We start from the raw sequence: 19,199 nt of genomic DNA, 5'->3' as shown, positions 1-19,199 counted from the left end.
AAAAAAAATTACTAAAGCAATATCAATAGCAATAACTCAATTATAGTGCTTTATAAAGCACTTGGCTCCAAACAACTTTGTGAGATAGGTTGTGCAAGTATTAGTATTATTATTAACTCTTACCTCTTTCTTACAATCTTTAAAAGTATTGGTTTCAAGGCTGAAGAGTGGTAAGGTCTAGGCAAAGGGGGTTAAGTGACTTGTCCAGGATCACTCAGAGAGGAAGTGCCTAAGCCCACATTTGAACCCAGGACCTCCCATCTCTAGGCCTGGCTCTCTATTCACTGAGTCATCTAGCCACCCTACAACTATCATAATCCTGATTTATATATAAGGAAATTGGAACAACTGAGAAGTAAAACAACTTTGCCCACTAGTACATGGCTAAGATTATTTGAGCTGGAATTAAAACTCAAATATTTAGACTCTTTCCACTATATTATTATACCTTTCTGAATTTAAGATATAATCTATCTGGGAGGTCTTAGGTTCAAATCTGGCCTCAGACACTTCCTAGCTGTGTGACCCTGGGCAAGTCACTTGACCCCCATTGCCTAGCCCTTACTATTCTTCTGCCTTGAAGCCAATACATAGTATTGACTCCAAGATGGAAGGTAAGGGTTTAAAAAAAAAAAAGATATAATCTATCAATCAACAAACATTTTAAAGTACCTACCATATGTATCCAGGCAGGGGTTGTTTTTACATTTCCTTTGTATCCCCAGAACTTAGGGCAGTACTTGTTATATAGTAAACTTTTTTTTAACTGTTATGTTCTATCTTAGAATCAATACTAAGTATCTATTCCAATGCAGAAGAGGAGAAAGGGCTAACAATTGGAGTTAAGTGACTTGCCCAGGGTTACACAGCTAGGGAGTGCCTGAGGTCAGATTTGAACACAAGAACTCCCATCTCTAGGCCTGGCTCTCCAATCACTGAGCAACCTAGCTGCCCCTAAATATTAAGCTATTAATAAATGCTTACTGGTTTATTTGCCCTAATGTGAGTAACAATTAAATTGGTCATAAGACCAAAGTAGCATCTCAGATGTAGAGCCTTGAATCCAGAGGAATAAATTAGATTAGGAATGGGGAGTGAAGATTAGGATCTATTTCCATATCACTCTAACAATTTTAATTTGTCCAAAACCATTTTGAAGGAGCTGACAAGTCTCTCCGAAGCAGAACAACTAAAGGAATAGCCCAGCATGAAATCCTTTTGGAAAGCCAGTCAAAGTTACTGAAACAGGCCTGTTCATAAGAAATCTACCTAAAGAGTTGCATTTCATAGGAAAGTCCTCCTGATGAGTACATTATCCTGAAGAATCTCTCTAAAGCCAGGGGGTAATCCAAAGAGGCCTAGTGATCATGACCATAAATCTTGGTTGTTAAAGTTAACAACCTCATACCTGTTTTGGTCAACCACATACCTGTTTCTCCACTTTCCCAAGCCGGCCCATCATGCTAGGATCTTCAGGTAGCTCCCCTTCTGCTGGCCCCTTCGTGCGATCCTTGTCAGTAATTGCTGGCCCTCTTCCAACGATCTGGTCCACTCTACCAGGAATAGAAATCCACACCCCACACACAAAACCATGAGTTTGTGGCAAGCAAGAATTCAAAGGTCCTCTCCTCTCCCCTTCTAGTCAAAGCAACAGCTCCTCAATCATGTGAGGCCTCAAAACTAGACACAGAGTTTACAGAAAGCATCTCAATACTAGATTAGAAGCCAACAAGCATTGGTCTCATAATTATATTCTGGAATAATATTATGGTTTCACTTTATTTTTCTCAGTCAAATGGAGTCTGGCACATTAACAAGGAGTAAAATGAAGAAAATTTTCATTTTCATTCCAATCCATCAATTTACATTTACTCTTCTCAAGCTAGAAGAGGGATTACCCTTTGGGGGTCAGATATACTTGGTCAGGGAGACTGTTCACTTAGTGCCCCTACCCCCTGCCCAGATCTCCACAGACTCCTCTGCCTAGATTATCAACTAGATATAACTCTTACAGCATTCGGTCTCCTTCCCTTCTTATTTCTTCTCCCTTGTTTCTTCCTATCTCTGATTTATCCCTCACTTAAATTGCCATTAGATAATGATACTGATGAAAACATTAATATCACCTTACAGCTATCTCATACTTTACACCAATCAGGCTTTATAACGACCTTGTTAGAGTAATGTTTTGCTTTCCCAGTTTCATAATAATAACTATATTTATACACATATCTTTAATGTTTGCAAAGCAGTTTACAAATATTATATCATTTTATTCTCACAACAAGCCTGGGAGGTAGGTGTTGTCATTATCTCCATTTTACAACTGAGAAACCTGAGGCATATAAAAGTTAAAGTCTTGCCCAGGGTCACACAGCTATGAAATATCTGACATCAGATTTGAATCATCTTTATTTACTACCTAGGCTTCGTGACTCTAAGCCCAGCACTCTACTTTACAACCTAGCTGCCTCAAATAAGGAAGAGGAGGCTGAAAGAGCTTAAGTGACCTAAGGCCACCCAGGGAGTTAAGAACTGGGATGATAGCCCACATCTGGTGGCTCCTGGTTTAGTCCTCTTTCTGCACATTATGCCTCATTGTTTTCTTCTCTTTTGACAAGTTATTCAGATTGGAATAGAGATGCGGACAAGATCTGGGATTTCATTGTCTTAGGAAGCTCCTTTGATTAATGCAATTCAGTAACTTCTCTTTAATATAGGGTCTTAGAGAGGAGTGATCACTGTTAAGTGACTTCCCCCAGATATAAAATTTGAATTCAGGCTTTCCTGGCTTCAAGAACAACTCTGTACCCATTATTCCATGCTGTCTACCATATCCAAATAGTATTCAAAAAATTGTTGCTTATGAAAGGTTGGCTAGCCCTTGAAACATTTATTATATTATCAGGGCTCAACCATAGACATGATCCAATTAATGTATCTCTGTTCGGAAACCTATGAAGTACCAGGTCTTCCTCTAGGAGGCATCTCTTCCTCTCCCCTCATCTATCCAAGTGTGAATAATTCCCATCCCTTCTTAACTCCTTTGTTTTACTCCCACATAATGTGCCACTAAGTGTGGTTGGTAAGGCCTATGAGTGTGGCTAAAACAGAGTTAAGTGTCTTGAGCAGAACAAAAGATGCTGGGTATGCAGTGGGAGTTATGGCTCCATGCACCAGGTTGGGGAGGGGGAACGAGGATGGATACAGACCAGCACAGAAACCCATCCAATGCACATATCAAAGAAAAGAGACAGGATAAGCCCATTGCCAATGATAGGAAAGGCTGTCTTCCTTCCCTTGGAGTGTGTGTGTGTGTGTGTGTGTGTGTGTGTGTGTGTGTGTGTGTGTGTCACTAAATAGTACAGACAGAGATAGGACAAACTCTCATTTGACAGAGAGAACACATAGAGCTACTCCCTTTCCTCTTCCAAGAACAAAGCTGGTCCCCAATTTGCCTCGAGGTGATGTGTGGTATCAGCCTATAGTAAAACATCCTTTAACATTGCATTGGGAAGAGATCAGTTACAGGCTGGCATCAGATAATGCCATACATTGCTTATATTTTGCAATCTGGACCCATATGATTCCAACTGAGATGGGGTCTTCAAAAGTACATTTTTGCCTCCCCATTTTGAGACAGCAATAATAGAATTGCAGGAAATGAATATACTTTCTGTAAGAACTTGGGATGTAGGAACATTAGTTTCATTGAACCTACTGGTCAATGAAAAAAAAAAAACCTATACAACTGACCTGACTGGTTTTCAGATTACCTAGTTGGTCAGAGCAGTCCAGTCAGTCCCAATTGCAGGGCCAGCCTCAGTATTTTTTTCCTCCTTAGAGTGCCTGTTATAGTGGGTGGGTGGGTGGGTGATATCAATGGGAATACACACTGGTAGAACTTTTCACCAATGTAAAAATTCCTGAACTAGTTGGGCAGGCCCCAGTTCAGCACAGGCAAATGGATGGAAATGTCTCCCAACACAATGAGACCAGCTTTCTTGACATCTGAGCTGTGAATCCCCTGCTGTTCCTGAGCTTCCCCAACTCATTCGGAACTATAAAACAGGAAATCCAGGCAAATAGCACTGGGCAAAGGTCTATAATGAGAGGCTAATCAAATTGTGTCTGTGGGATATGATTTAAATTCTAATCCTGAATCTGATGCTCTCCCTCTTTCTGGGCTTAACATAAGACTTCATCTTGGGCCATCTGTAGAGTGGGAGCAGCAAAGAGATTATTCCTTTTTAGAGAAAAAGCTATGAGATACCCAGTCTTTATCTATCTATCTATCTATCTATCTATCTATCTATCTATCTATCTATCTATCTATCTTTCTATCTTTCTATCTATCTATCTATCTATCTATCTATCTATCTATCTATCTATCTATCTGTCTGTCTGTCTGTCTATCTATCTTTCTATATCTATATCTATATATATGTACATACATATATATAAATTTTGTTGCTTTTTTTTTTTGATGCCAGAATATCCGTGATCATTGTGCATCTTGGTACAGTGACTACAGGCAGGTCAGCTTGGCCCCTGGGCCATATAATCTTATGTCTGCCCAATTGCCATTTCACTAGGACTGGGTGGAGAATATTTTTGTCTTTCTGTTGAATGAAACAGAAAAGGGAAGAGTCTTGCATCAGCCATGGTGTGGGGTTCTCTCATGCTCCATTGGGCTTCATGCTCACAGTTCATGCACGAAGGAGCCCGAGGCACCCTCTGGCTCAAAGCAGACGTCAGATGTTAAACAGCTTGAATGAGGAAAATGAGGTAGGGAAATAGAGAAATATTTCAGTCTTTTTAGTTCTTATACACAATTCAAGCATTGAAGCTAAACCCCCTTCACCCATACCACATGACTGGCTCTTTTACCTACCTTTGGGTTTTGTTTTTGGTTGTTGTAGTGGTGATAGAGGTGGTTTTGGTTTGTTTTGTTTTGTTAAAGGAAAATTATATTTAAGACGTCTGCCCATGGGCCATTCTGCAGACCCACAGCCCTAGCCAGAAAGAATCTGTAATGGGATCGCTTCATTCTGATTCCATCAGAGAAGCTAAAAGACTATGGAGATGTTTTTTTCTTTTTCCAAGTCCACAACAGGGACTATGCCTCAGAGTCCCTCGGATCTGGGCAAACTCATCATAAGGACTGGGCCTGATGCCAAGAGCGAAAAGAGGAACTCTCTGCTTCCCTTGGGTAGGCCAACATCTCTACCCCTTTCCTCTAGACCTGGCCCCAAGGTTATGAGTCAAGGAATGCCTTATTCCTTCACACAGTGAATGTCAAATGCAATTTATGCTTGAGGAAGAAAGCACTGAGATCATCTCCTTGCTTGTGGGCTTTAAAAATCTGTCATTTCCAACCTACTCATTTATTTTACTCCCCAAAAGGAACCTCATTTCTTATGAAGATAAAGCCTAACAAAATAGTGTTTAAATTCTTGGGGATTAAGTTAAATCTCTGAAGGGCCAAAAGGTCTTTGCCTTTCTTCAAAGGACACAATACCCAATGTTGGGGGGACTGGGTATTAAGAAAGATCTGGATTTATTCAAAGCCTGGCACCTTTCATGTTTTTCAAAAAACTGGCATTTTTACAGCCCCAATAGCCCTGGCTGAGAAATGAATAGAGCCTAAGCACTGAGCCTTTCAGGTGAGTGCCCGGGTTGTATGTGTCTTAGCTCATTTCTCTATAATCCTGGGCAGACTTCCTTGCACAAAACTAACTAGAGCTCTCACCTTCCTCTCTTGTGCAGGAATACTCAGTAAGAGACCTGTCCCTCCGGCTTCTGCTCTCTGTCCTACCACAGACAAAGCCTTGGAAAATGGCTACAGTCCTGTGGAGGGCTGGGACAGTGATGTGGATAATCCCAATAAGAAGTTGGGGTGGGGGCGGGGCTTTCTTTTCCTGAATTGTCAACATATTGACTTCAATCCAGCCCTGCACTTCAGCTCTAGGGACCTATAGTTTACACCTAAATCAAAACACCTGGCTAAAGGGTGGAAAATATGGTCCTATTAATTTATTTTTAGCATGTAGGAACACATGCAAAAAATAAGAAAGAAAAGAGGGAATAAGGAAGAGGAGGAAGAAGAGAGGGGAGGAAGAAGAAAAAGAGGAGAAAAAAGAAAAGGAGGAAATAGAGGGAAAAAAAGAAGAAAAATTGTTTCATTGATTTCCCCCCCCCCCCCATCTAGAAGTGTGACTTCATTAGTAAAAGATTTGGAAATTCTTCTATCAATGTAGACCAGCAAATCATCTATACCTTAACCTTAAATAGTTGCCTGGGGTAGGGAAGGCAAATGACTTGTCCAAGGATATACAGCCAACATATATATCAGAGGCAGGCTTTAAACACAGGTTTAAACAAACTTCGAGGCCAGACCTCTATCCACTGAATTCCTTTGGGTTATTTTTACTGAATTCAGTTAAATGTCTGGTATTTGAATATAAATTTGTTTTGCCTAATTCTGAAAATAATGAAGTTAGCTGTCATAGTCACCACTAAGTTTGTGGAGCTCAAGGAAGTTCATTGAATGCCCCTGGCTTCTGACTTACCCACCACATGGAAGCAAGCACAATCACAGGCTGCCTGCCCATGGGGGAAGAGAAAAGGAGGACCCTTTAGAATAATTCAGAGACAATAAAAGGGACAAAGCCCGAGAGCAATGACTACGTGAACACCCTGACATGCAACCTCTCTCTGCATCCCAGCGGATTACTCATTTGGTGGCAGGTACATTCTCCCCTTTACTTTGAACAAGAGGACAGTTATGGAGTAGGGGGGTGATAACGTGCAAATGTCTATGGCAAACAGGAGCCTTTGGCTTCGGAGAGCCCTGCCGAAGAGGGCAGACAGTGGCCCCTGAAGGGCTAAAAGTTCAGATTCAAGAGTAGCACATTCTTCTAATAAAACTTGGGAGCAAAAACATGGCCTTTAGTCTACCATTGCTTTTTCAGGGAGAAAGATCATTTAGGAGTCTACCTGAGACCTAGTCATAGACTGTCACAATCCAGACTGATCTAATCATTTCAAGAAAGCACATTGGAATAACACTAAAAGCTAAATGCCGTCATATGGTCTGGGGTGAAAGAGGTTTGCCATTTAACAAATGAACAAACCCAGAGAAAGAGACCCTTGAGCTGAATCCTAACCTAGGCGAGTATTGGGGTGATTCTTTGGGTCCTTTAGTTGGGTACTTCTTATGCCGGGGAGTTGAAGGGGGTGGGGGACCCACAATCATATCTATCCTGGCAAAGTAAATAAGAAAAAAGACACCAGCAAAATGCATAATGAAGCAACATGTGGAACAGAGTTGGTTGGAAATTTGCAGACACTTAAGAAAAAAAAAACAGATTTTTTTTTCCCTTTGGAAAAATATATTCTCCTCAAAACAGTTAATGAAATATTTGCTTGTCCTCTGATTTGCCAAATCTTTTCTCAAGTTCAAGCAAAGCATTAAACTCGGGGAGTCAGGCATCCACACGGCATTGTTGCTGTATTCCCTGAAAGCAACATGCAGTCCTCACTGGAATATATTTGCATATTTGTGGCAATATACCAGCAAGGATGTTGGCTACAGAATTAACATATATCCTCATTATTATCAAGATGACAGAAAATATCCTGAGCTCCTTTATTTTTTTCCTCCAGAGAATGAAGTTAAAAGGAAAACTTAAGACGAGAGAGCCTGGTAAACAAAACACAACCATAGTGAGAAAAGAAGGTCGGAAAGAGGAGGGAGAGAAACAGTAGACACACCACAGTTCAACATAGACACAGAGAGAGACATAACAACAGTGACAGTGAGTGAGTGTGAGTGAGTCGTCATGGAGGGTGAATGGGAATTCCCCAGAGGCTCCTTCTGATGAAGTTATTTCTTAGATTGTGCCCACCCTTGTTCACATAGTTCACATAGCCCCACTCCAAGAAGGTAGCCAGTTCCAAATAGGAATCCCAAATATAACAACAATAACAATAAGGTTATATAACACTTTAAGGCTTGTACAGTATTTTATGTATGTTGATTCATTTGATGGATGTGTACACTAGGAGTTACTCCCAAAATTGAGCAAAGAGGAAGTGGCTATCACCCGTGGCTGTCCCAGAAAAGGAATAGCCTACATTTAAACATATCCAAAGAACCCTTTTTTTTTTTCATTCTTTCCCAGGCCTCAGAGGAAACCCACAGAAGACCAGCTAGAACCAAAATGGGACTCCCTTTCAGGAATGAGACCTTATTTCCTTATAGCAGAGGGGTTGAACAATATCCACTAAAGAATTATGTCTCAGTTGTCTTCACCCTGAGTACCTCTCCAGAGCTGCATCATGGAAGCAGGGAAACCAAGGATTAGGCCTCTGTAAGGAAGCCCACAGGAAAACAGATGGAGAAGAAAATGTGAAACCCTTCCAAGGGGTCATGTGCCCTTGAGCTTCCATGGACATCTGTTTAATTGGGCTTCTACAGAAATGGCAGCCTTCCCTCACACTCCCAACACATGTACATGCATTCACATCCACACTTATGAAAAGCCACCAACTAATGTTTTCGGGTATACAGAAATATGTGCACTGAAGCACAAACCAGTTCTTTCTGACCATAAGAAAGAGGCAAGGTTTCTTTTCCAGCTAGAGTCAAACCTGGGGCACTTTTCCTGATCTTTGTGCCCCAACTCCACCACTATGAAGCAATCACCTCAGAAGTCACCTTCATCAGTGAGGAAGCAGGTTGGGGGGAGGGAGAGGAACCTACCCACTCTGTTCTTGAAGGAAAGAAGGTGCCAAGCAGCATGTGTACCACCAGGTGGACACACAAAAATCTCTGGTCACATCAGTCAATACATTTGCTCAGCTCTCCACCCATCTGTCCACAAGCCAGAACCAAGGAAGGAGAGAGAGAGGGAAAGAGGAGAAAGAGAGAGAGAGAAAGAAGAGGAGAGAGAGAGAGAAAGAGAGAGAGAGGGAGAGAGAGAGAGAGAGAGAGAGAGAGAGAGAAAGGGAGAGAGAGAGAGGGAGGGAGAGAGAGAGAGGGAGGGAGGGAGAGAGAGAGAAAGAGAGAGGGAGAGAGAGAGAGAGAGGGAGAGAGAGAAAGAGAGAGGGAGAGAGAGAGAGAAAGAAAGAGGAAGAGAGAGAGAAAGAGAGAGAGGGAGGGAGAGAGAGGGGGAAGGGAGGGAGGGAGAGAGGGAGAAAAAGAGAAAGAGAGGGAAAAGAGAGAGGGAGAAAAAGAGAAAGAGAGGGAAAAGAGATAGAGAGAAACAGAGACAGAAAGAGAAAGGAATTCAGCAAAAGCACAGAAAAAGATAGGTGGGTCCAGTCTATAGCTTTCTGTCTGGTCCCCTTCTTCTCCATTATTATATATGGAATCAGTGAAAAAAATAAGCAGTGAGATAAGCCCCCTGTATTCACAGGTACAACCATTAACATACTTTACCTTAATCACTTGGAAGAAACCATAAATTTTCCTCTAGGTTTAGTAAAAAGATTAAAAAGCCCGAAACAAAGAAGGTAGCTAAATGATCAGGCTCTCACACCCATCCCATAACAGAACCAAAGCCAGAGGAGGGTCTTGCCTGGACTGGAGGTTTTTAATCCGGGACAGCATATCCAGGTGTCCAGCTGAGTACTGTTCAATGACATCCATTACATCATAGGGCCTCAGGCTCTCTTTAAACTTCCTCTTGGAAACCAGGAAGCGCATGACACTGAAGGGGAAGACAGAAAGGGTCTTGAAACCTCAAGACCAATAGAAACCATAACAACATAAATGCAAATTGTGCTTTTGGACACTAGAACAGGTAGAGCACATGCCCAGCCCTGTCCTGTGCCCCCAGGTATAGCTCTTACTGTCCACATCAAAGGAGATAGAACTCTAGCCCAATTAAGGAGTCAGAATGTTAACTGACTTGAACAACACTAGATTACATCAGTCTCTCCGGCTAAATCCTTCTATATTTCTCATTAGTACCATACAATTAATATCTTATTATAGAAAGCTATAACAATAATGATGCACCAGTTCAGAAGTTAACATTTTCCAAAGCCCTTTCCCATCACTCTTCTCATCTGATCCTTCCAACACCTCTATGAGTTAGACAACATAAGGAGTATTATGCCGGTTTTACAGATGAAAACACTCAGGACTGGAGATGGTGTAGCCCACGAAAGATTACACAGTTTATAAATGGCAGCACCAAGAATGAAATAAGCAGAACCAGGAAAACATTGTACACAGTTATAGCAATACTGTGGAATGACCAACTGTGATAGACTTCACTACTCTCAGCAATATAATGATCCAGGACAGTTCTGAGGGACTTATGACAAAGAATGCTATCCACCTCCAGAGAAAGAACTGTTGCAGGTGGAATGCAGATGAAAGCATATGGTTTTTTCATTTATTTACTTGGGTATATGATTTGGGGTTTTGGTTTTGTAAGGTTATTCACAAAACAAACAATATAGAAATATATTTTGCATGATAATACATGTATAACCCAATTGAATCACCTGCCAGCACCAGGAGGAGAAAGGGAAGGGAGGGAGGGAGATAAGTTTGGTCCTATAACTTAGGAAAACTTGTGTGGAAATTTATAATTAGTAAAAATATTTTAAGGAAAAAAATAAATAAATGGCAGTACGAGCTGAGTCTCCTAAGTCCAAAATTTTTGTCCTTTTTTACTGATCACTCTTTCAATAAGATATATCCCTCAGGAGAGGCACACACATTAGGTCCCCAGTATGTGATGGTGAGGAATACTTCAAACAGGTTCCTGAAGTTAAACTTCACACTTTTGCTCAAGGTGGGGCCCGTTTGGGTAATTTCTGGACCATTCGCTCTCCTAGGTACCTTATAAGAACCCCAAATGCCCCAGTTTCAGAACTTGGAAGTTCTCTCCCATTTTTGTTTCCTCTATGAAAGAAACACAAAGCAAATGGAAGTGTCAAAACTGAGTTTAGCATCCTTGGCATTTATTATGATTCCTTGTGATGTCTTTTGGCAGCAAAAACATGTCAAAATTTAGTTCTATAAAAGACTTTTGTATAAAGGAGCATGGGGCAACTAGGGAACATGGTGGATAGAGTGAAAGACCTAGAGTCAAGAGTTCAACTCTAGCCTCTGATATTAGATGGATGACCCTGGGGAAGTCACTTAATCAGTGCTTGCCTCAATTTTCTCAGGTATAAAATGGAGATAATCATGGCACCTAACTCCCAAGGATGTTTTGAAGGTCAAATGAGGTAATACTTGTAAAACTCTCAGCAAAGGGCCTGACACATACTAAGCACTATAAAAATGTTAGCTATTATTATACCAGGAGGGCAACCTGGGGAAATGTCAGTAATCAATCAACTGCCTCTCTGGTAGAAAACTCTTTAGGGTCTTTCTCTTTTAAATGCTTACAAGTCCTATGACTTTAACTGGTCAAGAAAAATGCTTCTATCCCTCCTCCTCTTCCTTCACTTGGCTTGGGTGGCTAGAATTCTTACCACACTGCCCTGATGCTGACTTTCAGGCCTGGAGTCAAATCTTCTGTCACAAACTCACAGTTGCAGCTTTTGTTGTCATCCACAATATCCTCTCCTGGGAGACTTGCTTCTAGGTGAAAGAAAACACCGGCTGTGAATTAGCTCATTACCATTTCTGGAGACGGTCACAGAGCCCCAGACAGCATTGAGGAGGAGCATGCTTATCACCACGCAAGGCTATTTGGGGATACCTGAGACAACAGCTAGAGCACCCCACATCGTCACTTATAATTGTGTTCCTATAATTACTTCTGGGCAGCTAAGTGCTGCAGTGGATAGAGTGCCAAGCCTGAGGTCAGAAAGACTCATCTTCCTGAATTCAAATCTGGCCCCAAATACTTCCTAGTTGAGTTACCCTGGACACGTCTCTTAACTCTGTTTGCCTCAGTTTCCTCATCTGTAAAATGAGCTGGAGAAAGAAATAACAAACCATTCCAGGATCTTTGCCAAGAAAACCCCAAATGGGGTCACAAAGAATTGGATATGACTGAAATAACTGAAAAACAACGAACATGTCTCCCCCTAATAGAATATAAACTTCTTGAGGTGGTAGTCCTCTCCCTTTCGAATTTCTTTAGTGCCTAGCTCAGTTCCTAATAGACCCTTAACAAATTTTATTTGATTGACTAAAATATACAAAGGAAAAGAAAAAATTGTCATATTCACTTAACAGAGGAGGAAATTGAGGACCAGAGGAGTTAAATGATTTGCCTATAGTCACATGACTTGGATTGGCAGGATTTTGATATGAGCTCAGGCCTTCTGACTCCATGCTCAATGTTCTTTCATTACACCAATGTTCTTTCCATTCAGCACAGATAGAACATCAGTATCAAGGAAAACCAAGTAGAGGCAGCCAGGTGGATAGAGTGGTGGGCCTGGAGTCAAGAAGATCTGAGTTCAAATCCAGCCTCAGATACTGACTAATTGTGTAGCTCTGGACAATCACTTAAACCTGTTTGCCTTAGTTTCCTCAGCTATAAAGTGAGGATAACAGTAGCATCTATTCCTCCCCCACCCAGAGTTGTTTTGAGAATCAAATTTGTAAAGCGCAGTATCTAGCACACCGTTAATATTAACACTTGTTTCCCTCCTTCCCACTCTAGATCAGCTCTGTTAATGGAAGGGAACAGCATTATAAACAAAAAACATTTTGTTCTATTTCCGAAAGCAGCATGTTATGTCAAGATATAAAAGTCAAAACTTGGGTTCTCTTCCTGTTATTCTGTCATTTTTCAATTGAATCCAACTCTTCATGGGTTTTCTTTTTCAAAGACACTGGAGTGGTTTTGCCATCCTCTTCTCTAGCTCACTTGACAGATGAGGAAAATGAAACAAACAGGGTTAAGTGACTTTCCCAGGGTCACACAGCTAATACATAGCTGAAGCTAGATTTGGATTCACAAAGATGATTCTTCCTGATTCCAGATCCAACACTCTATCCACTGGACCACGTAGCTGCCCCCATTCTAATTAGTGGGCAAATTATTTTATCTCCTTAGACCTAAATATTCACATCTGTGGAAAATGGGGGTGTGGCCCTAGTTAACTTAGAAGACTATTGTTAAAGGTAAATAATATCTCATGTATGTGAAAGGACTGCAAAAGAACTACCCAAAGACACAGAACTATCCTAACAATAATAGTGGTGATATGAGGTGACCTTCAGATATTGCTCTGTGCTTACATTTAAAATAAAGGTGTATCTAATATTCTTGGATGCTACTACTATAACAGCATATATATCGTTAGTATACTATATATATATATGCTTTACACATATTATCTATCTTTCTATACATATATCTATAGATATAGAGAGTGATAGTGACAGATAGATGATAGATAACAGATAGATAGATAGATAGATAGATAGATAGATAGATAGATAGATAGAGGGATGGATAGATAGACGGACAGACAGACGGACAGAAGGACGGACGGACGGACAGACAGACAGCCAGATAGATAGATAGATAGATAGATAGATAGATAGATAGATAGATGAATAGATACAGAGATATGTATACTATATAGGGCAGCTAGGTGGTGCAGTGAATAGAGCACCAGATCTGGAGTCTGGAAGAACAGATTCATCTTTCTGAGTTCAAATCTGGCCTCAGACATTTACTAGCTATGTGACCCTGGACAAATACTTAATCCTATTTGCCTCAGTTTCCTCCTCTGTGAAATGAGCTAGGAAAAAAAATAGCAAACTGTCCAGTATCTTTGCCAAGAAAACCCCAAATAGGGTCACAAAGAGTTGAATACAGTTGAAAACAACTGAACCAAATATACATATACACTATATACATGTATGTATGCACTATCAACATATGTACACATACACCGAGAGAGGGTGCTTGAGGGTTAAAGATTTGTTATAATAAATAACAACCTCACTACTGCAGTGAAACTCTACTCAGTCTCCCCATCTTGCTTCCCTACTTAACCAGTCTCTGAAATTCAGGTTGATCACTCTCTTGCTGATCTATATAAAGTTTGCCTCTCCTCAACTTCCCCTTGAATAAGAAAGATTGTTAAATATCTGGGTTTCAAAAGTTTTCTCAGCCTAGGAAGTAAATAAATTAATTTGATATATCAGTTAAGTGAGTGGTTAAATAGAAAGGGTACTAATTACCAATGATCCTGAAAGCAAGAAAAGATGTAATTTATCCATAGAATACAATATTAATCATAGTGTAGCCATTCTTGAGGCCTGAAGCTATACTGAGGAACTGCCCAGCTACTGAAACATAGGGTTTCTACCTACTCTCTACCTGTTCTCTGACCACAGTATAGTATTATTATGACTTCAACTCCTACAATACTGCCTCATTGATTTGGGGACCAATACTGGGTTGTCATCTGGTCATAGTGGCCTGGAAGGAAAAGCCTGGGCCTTTAGAATCACATACACTGAAGGCACAACCTAATCAACTTATGCTCACCTTCTGAGTTCTGCCTTGATGCTGCACCTTTGATCCGGAATGCTTGCCTAGCTCGATTTCGATCCCCAAAACTCCAACTCTTGGGCACTTTGCTTGGGCTGTCCTCAATGCTCTGGTCTGCACTGGGTGACCTCCGGACAGTCTGGGCCTGCGGAGAACTTTTCCCCTTGGCACCAACGCCTCGGGGACTGGAGAAGACACGATCTTTCAAACTGACCTTCTGACTGTTCAAGTGAAAAACCAACAGGAACAGACAGACAGACACACACACACATACAGAAAAACAGCAAGAGAAGTCACTCCAGAAAGAACACACAGGCTTTCTTTCAAGTGCTTATGACTGACACCACCTCAACTCAATGGAAGAGAGACTCTGGCTGGAGAACAAAAATATAAAACTAAAAAATGGGAAGGCAGAAAATATCTGGTTCAGAACAGCTTCCATAAGAAGGAATCAAAAAAGCAAAGTGGGGAGGGAAGTTAGTTCAGAGAAAAATTGGCTCAATGAAGAAGGCTGAAAAAGAAATGTCCTCCAGTCTCAGGAGGATGTGAAACAGGCTTGAGTCCACAGGCTTGACCTGGTTCATTTCCCAAATCAAGAGACTGGCCCAGGTAAAGACTGCAGAGTGAGGCCCATGGAGTGACTAGTGATGTTTGTGAATCCTTAAATCACTTTTGTGCTATCATTCGAAGGCACAAGAAGCCTCTTCCATATCTGTCCTCATGTACTCACTGCTACCACCTCTCTGAGAACCCTTTGAGAAAATAAATTTAGCATAATCAGTTGTTAGTCAGAAAGAGAGAGAGAGAGAGAGAGAGAGAGAGAGAGAGAGAGAGAGAGAGAGAGAAATAAGTGTATAGGAATGTAGATCTAGAAGAGAGAGATGATGAAGGGAGGAAGAGAAAGAAAAGGAAGAAGAAATAAAAAGAAGGAACAATGAAGAGAGAGGAGAGAAGAAAGAAAGAAAGAAAGAAAGAAAGAAAGAAAGAAAGAAAGAAAGAAAGAAAGAAAGAAAGAAAGAAAGAAAGAAAGAAAGAAAGAAAGAAAGAAAGAAAGAAAGAAAGAAAGAAAGAAAGAAAGAAAGAAAGAAAGAAAGAAAGAAAGAAAGAAGGAAAGAAAGAAAGAAGGAAAGAAGGAAAGAAAGAAAGAAGGAAAGAAAGAAAGAAGGAAAGAAAGAAGGAAAGAAAGAAAGAAGGAAAGAAAGAAAGAAGGAAAGAAAGAAGGAAAGAAAGAAAGAAGGAAAGAAAGAAAGAAGGAAGGAAAGAAAGAAAGAAGGAAAGAAAGAAGGAAAGAAAGAAGGAAAGAAAGAAAGAAAGAAAGAAAGAAAGAAAGAAAGAAAGAAAGAAAGAAAGAAAGAAAGAAAGAAAGAAAGAAAGAAAGAAAGAAAGAAAGAAAGAAAGAAAGAAAGAAAGAAAGAAAGAAAGAAGGAAAGAAAGAAAGAAGGAAAGAAAGAAAGAAGGAAAGAAAGAAAGAAGGAAAGAAAGAAAGAAGGAAAGAAAGAAAGAAGGAAAGAAAGAAAGAAGGAAAGAAAGAAAGAAAGAAAGAAAGAAAGAAAGAAAGAAAGAAAGAAAGAAAGAAAGAAAGAAAGAAAGAAAGAAAGAAAGAAAGAAAGAAAGAAAGAAGGAAGGAAGGAAGGAAGGAAAGAAGGAAGGAAAGAAAGAAAGAAGGAAAGAAAGAAAGAAGGGAAAGAAAGAAAGAAAGAAAGAAAGAAAGAAAGAAAGAAAGAAAGAAAGAAAGAAAGAAAGAAAGAAAGAAAGAAAGAAAGAAAGAAAGAAAGAAAGAAAGAAAGAAAGAAAGGAAGGAAGGAAGGAAGGAAGGAAGGAAGGAAGGAAGGAAGGAAGGAAGGAAGGAAGGAAGGAAGGAAGGAAGGAAGGAAGGAAGGAAGGAAGGAAGGAAGGAAGGAAGGAAGGAAGGAAGGAAGGAAGGAAGGAAGGAAGGAAGGAAGGAAGGAAGGAAGGAAGGAAGGAAGGAAGGAAGGAAGGAAGGAAGGAAGGAAGGAAGGGGAAAAAAGAAACAAAAGGCTATGTGCTTCCTTTCCCTAAAACACTTTTTTTCTGATTCTTGAATCTATCTTGGCTTTTCTGGAATTATCATTTACCCCATTTGCACCCAGATGTTCTTTATTGAAACTTTTCCTAACACCTACTTGGACACCTTCTCACCAGTTTTGCCCCACCCCAAATCAACTTACACAAAAGTCAAAAGCAGACCCATGCCCACGCAACTGGTAGACTAATTATAGATGACTGAGTCTACCAAAGCAGAAGTATACAATTTGATATGTTTCAATATCCATATTTCAGCAACAAACCCACTTGTTTGGTCCACGTCCTCGGAATGGGGTACATGACATTTTACTTGAACCATTTGGGATCATGCCTCCTCATTTGTGAAGTCCCTGCCTGGGTTCTGCCTACCAGAATGTTGAAGAAAAATAATCCTTGACACTATGACTTATTTTCAAGCTGACCCAATCCTAGTAGATTTATAATTCACAGAACTGAAAGTCATTTAGAACAGAAACATTGGTGGCCTTGGCCTGCTAGGTTTGGGGATGGGCACACAGTACCAGTCTAAAAGAATCAAATCTGTTGGCTAAAAAGCAGGGTCCTTAATCACTATGAATGGACAACAATTCTTGTCATAGAAGCTCCTTTGCCCAGAAGAGGAAAAGAGGTCAAACCTGCTAAAGAAAACTACTCCTGTTCTTTTAAGGACCTGAAACGTCCTCTTTGTGAGTTTGTCTGAAATAATAAAGCTGTCAGTTGGGGTTCAGACATCCTCAGGTTATAAAAAGATCTTCTGTAATAGGAACTGACCTATATAGCAGATGGGTAAAGTTGGCCTTATATCTATTTAAGGGCAAAGCTTCAGTTTCCAATTATGAAAAAAGCACCCCTCTACAAGCCCCAGACAGCTTTTCTCCATCACCCTACTGAGAATCATCAAGGGTTAGAAATTAATCAATAAGTGGCCTCAAATGAAGAGATTTGCTACTGGGGCACATCTTTGAGAAACTGTAATTTTTTTTTGCCAAAAATTGTTTTAATCTCTTTGGTTCCCATCATCCTAAGCTTCTCTGAATCCACTGCCTTTTCTATCATCACTCAGTTGCTATGGAGATGGCTGTGATACCCCATCCCCACCCCTAGTTCACTCACAGATGACTTTCTTGCAGCAGCAGCAGAAGCAGCAAGAGCAAGGGGAAGAGAACGAGGCAAGGTAGAATACACCCTAAAGTCACCAAGGATGGACCTTAATTGATTGCTGCAACTCTGACTTAAGAATCAGGGGATGTGTCTCTTTTAGGCCCCAGGGGTCTTGTTGAGGCTTCAAAAGCAACTTTATGATACTTTGGCATTGGGAAGCTTAACAATAAGCAGACCACAGTTATGTGCACTCCCATTCACCACCCTTACCCCTCTGCAATTTTCTGGGTAGAAAAAAAATCTAGAGTCTGCATTCAGACATAATTTCCCTGCAGGGAAGGACATAGCTTCAGGCTAGAGGGGCACAGGGAAGGGAATATAAGCCAAGAGATGGAACAGAGAAAACCAAAGGACAGACACTCTAAGCAAATCTAAATCTATTTTCTCACCCAGCAGGAAGGCCATGCAGAGAGGAGTACTGTGTCCCTGGGATTCTCTCTAAGAGATATTAACAAAGCAAAAATTAAAAGACCTTCTTCTGCATGTGTCAGGGTAGATTTTGCCACCTATGTGTACGTATGGAAAGTCTACCAAAATAGGAGATTTAAAAATAAGACATTCCTATTTTGTCATACAAAAGAACAAGCTCCTTTGGTTGGTGCAAAGACCCAAGAAGAAAAGTAATCTTGGGAGCTGATTATGGTACCATCCTAGGTTCTATACAAGTACCATCTCCTATTCAGGCATTCTTCAATAAGAATTTATGAAGTTTTTGTTAAAAAACTATTTTACAATTATATTTATATGTTATCTATAGATTTTAATAACTATATTTTAGCATAATTTATTTCCTTTTGTAATCCTGGGTATTTTATTTTATGTACTTAAAAACACTATTCTGAGAAGAGGTATTCAAACAGGGGTTAATAACGTATAAGAGTTTCTGAAACCCCTCCTGTTCTATAGGAAGCCAGTGGGGCAGCTTCTTGCAGATGATGTGACTTTATACAGAGGTCTTTTTTCATACATTGCTACCTAAGCTTTCTTAGATGAAGTACAAAATGACCCTACCTTATATCAATCACAACCCCCTCTATAAAAAACGGGGTCAGCAGGAAGTCTCAGTATAGAGATAATATAATATATATTGCCAACAATTTTGGTGCATCCTTTTCTAGTTTACTTGCAACATATGGATTCACAAACCAAACTACATTAGCCGCTGAAACCAGAAGCAATGAAATTGTCTCACAATACATGTTATATCTCAGTTACAGGCCAAGTATTTGATTCCCTTCTTGCCCCCCCTTAATACTCCCAACCCAGCGGCCAGCTGATGCAGCTTTATAGCATTTTAGTTTCAGAATTAATAGGCTCAGGAAGACGGCACAGAAGGACAAGAACAAAAGAGGAGCAGCTGGAATGCCAGGAGTCAAAGGAATCTGAAAAGTGGACCACTTGCCCAGGAAAGCTGAGAGAAAGTTATGGTATGGTGGAATTCTTCCTAAAAAGAATCAAGGAGAGTCCAATGTTTTACTCAAGGAGAATAAGTTTTCT

General features: G+C 40.4%; 1 protein-coding gene across 15 annotated transcripts in view; it reads right to left on the bottom strand.

The window, feature by feature from the left end:
- Positions 1–19,199, bottom strand: part of KCNQ2 (potassium voltage-gated channel subfamily Q member 2) — a 181,119-nt gene that overhangs the window by 12,969 nt on the left and 148,951 nt on the right. For 4 of the 15 annotated variants that reach the window (XM_001368000.4, XM_001367934.4, XM_001367897.4 and 1 more), the window contains 4 exons: positions 14,493–14,716; positions 11,503–11,611; positions 9,585–9,716; positions 1,430–1,553 (listed from right to left, as the gene is read on the bottom strand). In XM_001368000.4, the coding sequence (XP_001368037.1) occupies positions 1,430–1,553; positions 9,585–9,716; positions 11,503–11,611; positions 14,493–14,716 (589 nt within the window). Of the gene's footprint in view, positions 1–1,429; positions 1,554–7,169; positions 7,266–9,584; positions 9,717–11,502; positions 11,612–14,492; positions 14,717–19,199 lie in introns of all 15 variants that reach the window. The other 11 variants (XM_007475559.3, XM_016428200.2, XM_056812833.1 and 8 more) reach the window with 5 other exon arrangements.

Source organism: Monodelphis domestica, chromosome 1 (genome assembly GCF_027887165.1).
Source record: "Monodelphis domestica isolate mMonDom1 chromosome 1, mMonDom1.pri, whole genome shotgun sequence".
NCBI lineage: Eukaryota > Metazoa > Chordata > Mammalia > Didelphimorphia > Didelphidae > Monodelphis > Monodelphis domestica.
This window is presented reverse-complemented; position numbering and strand designations above follow the sequence as displayed.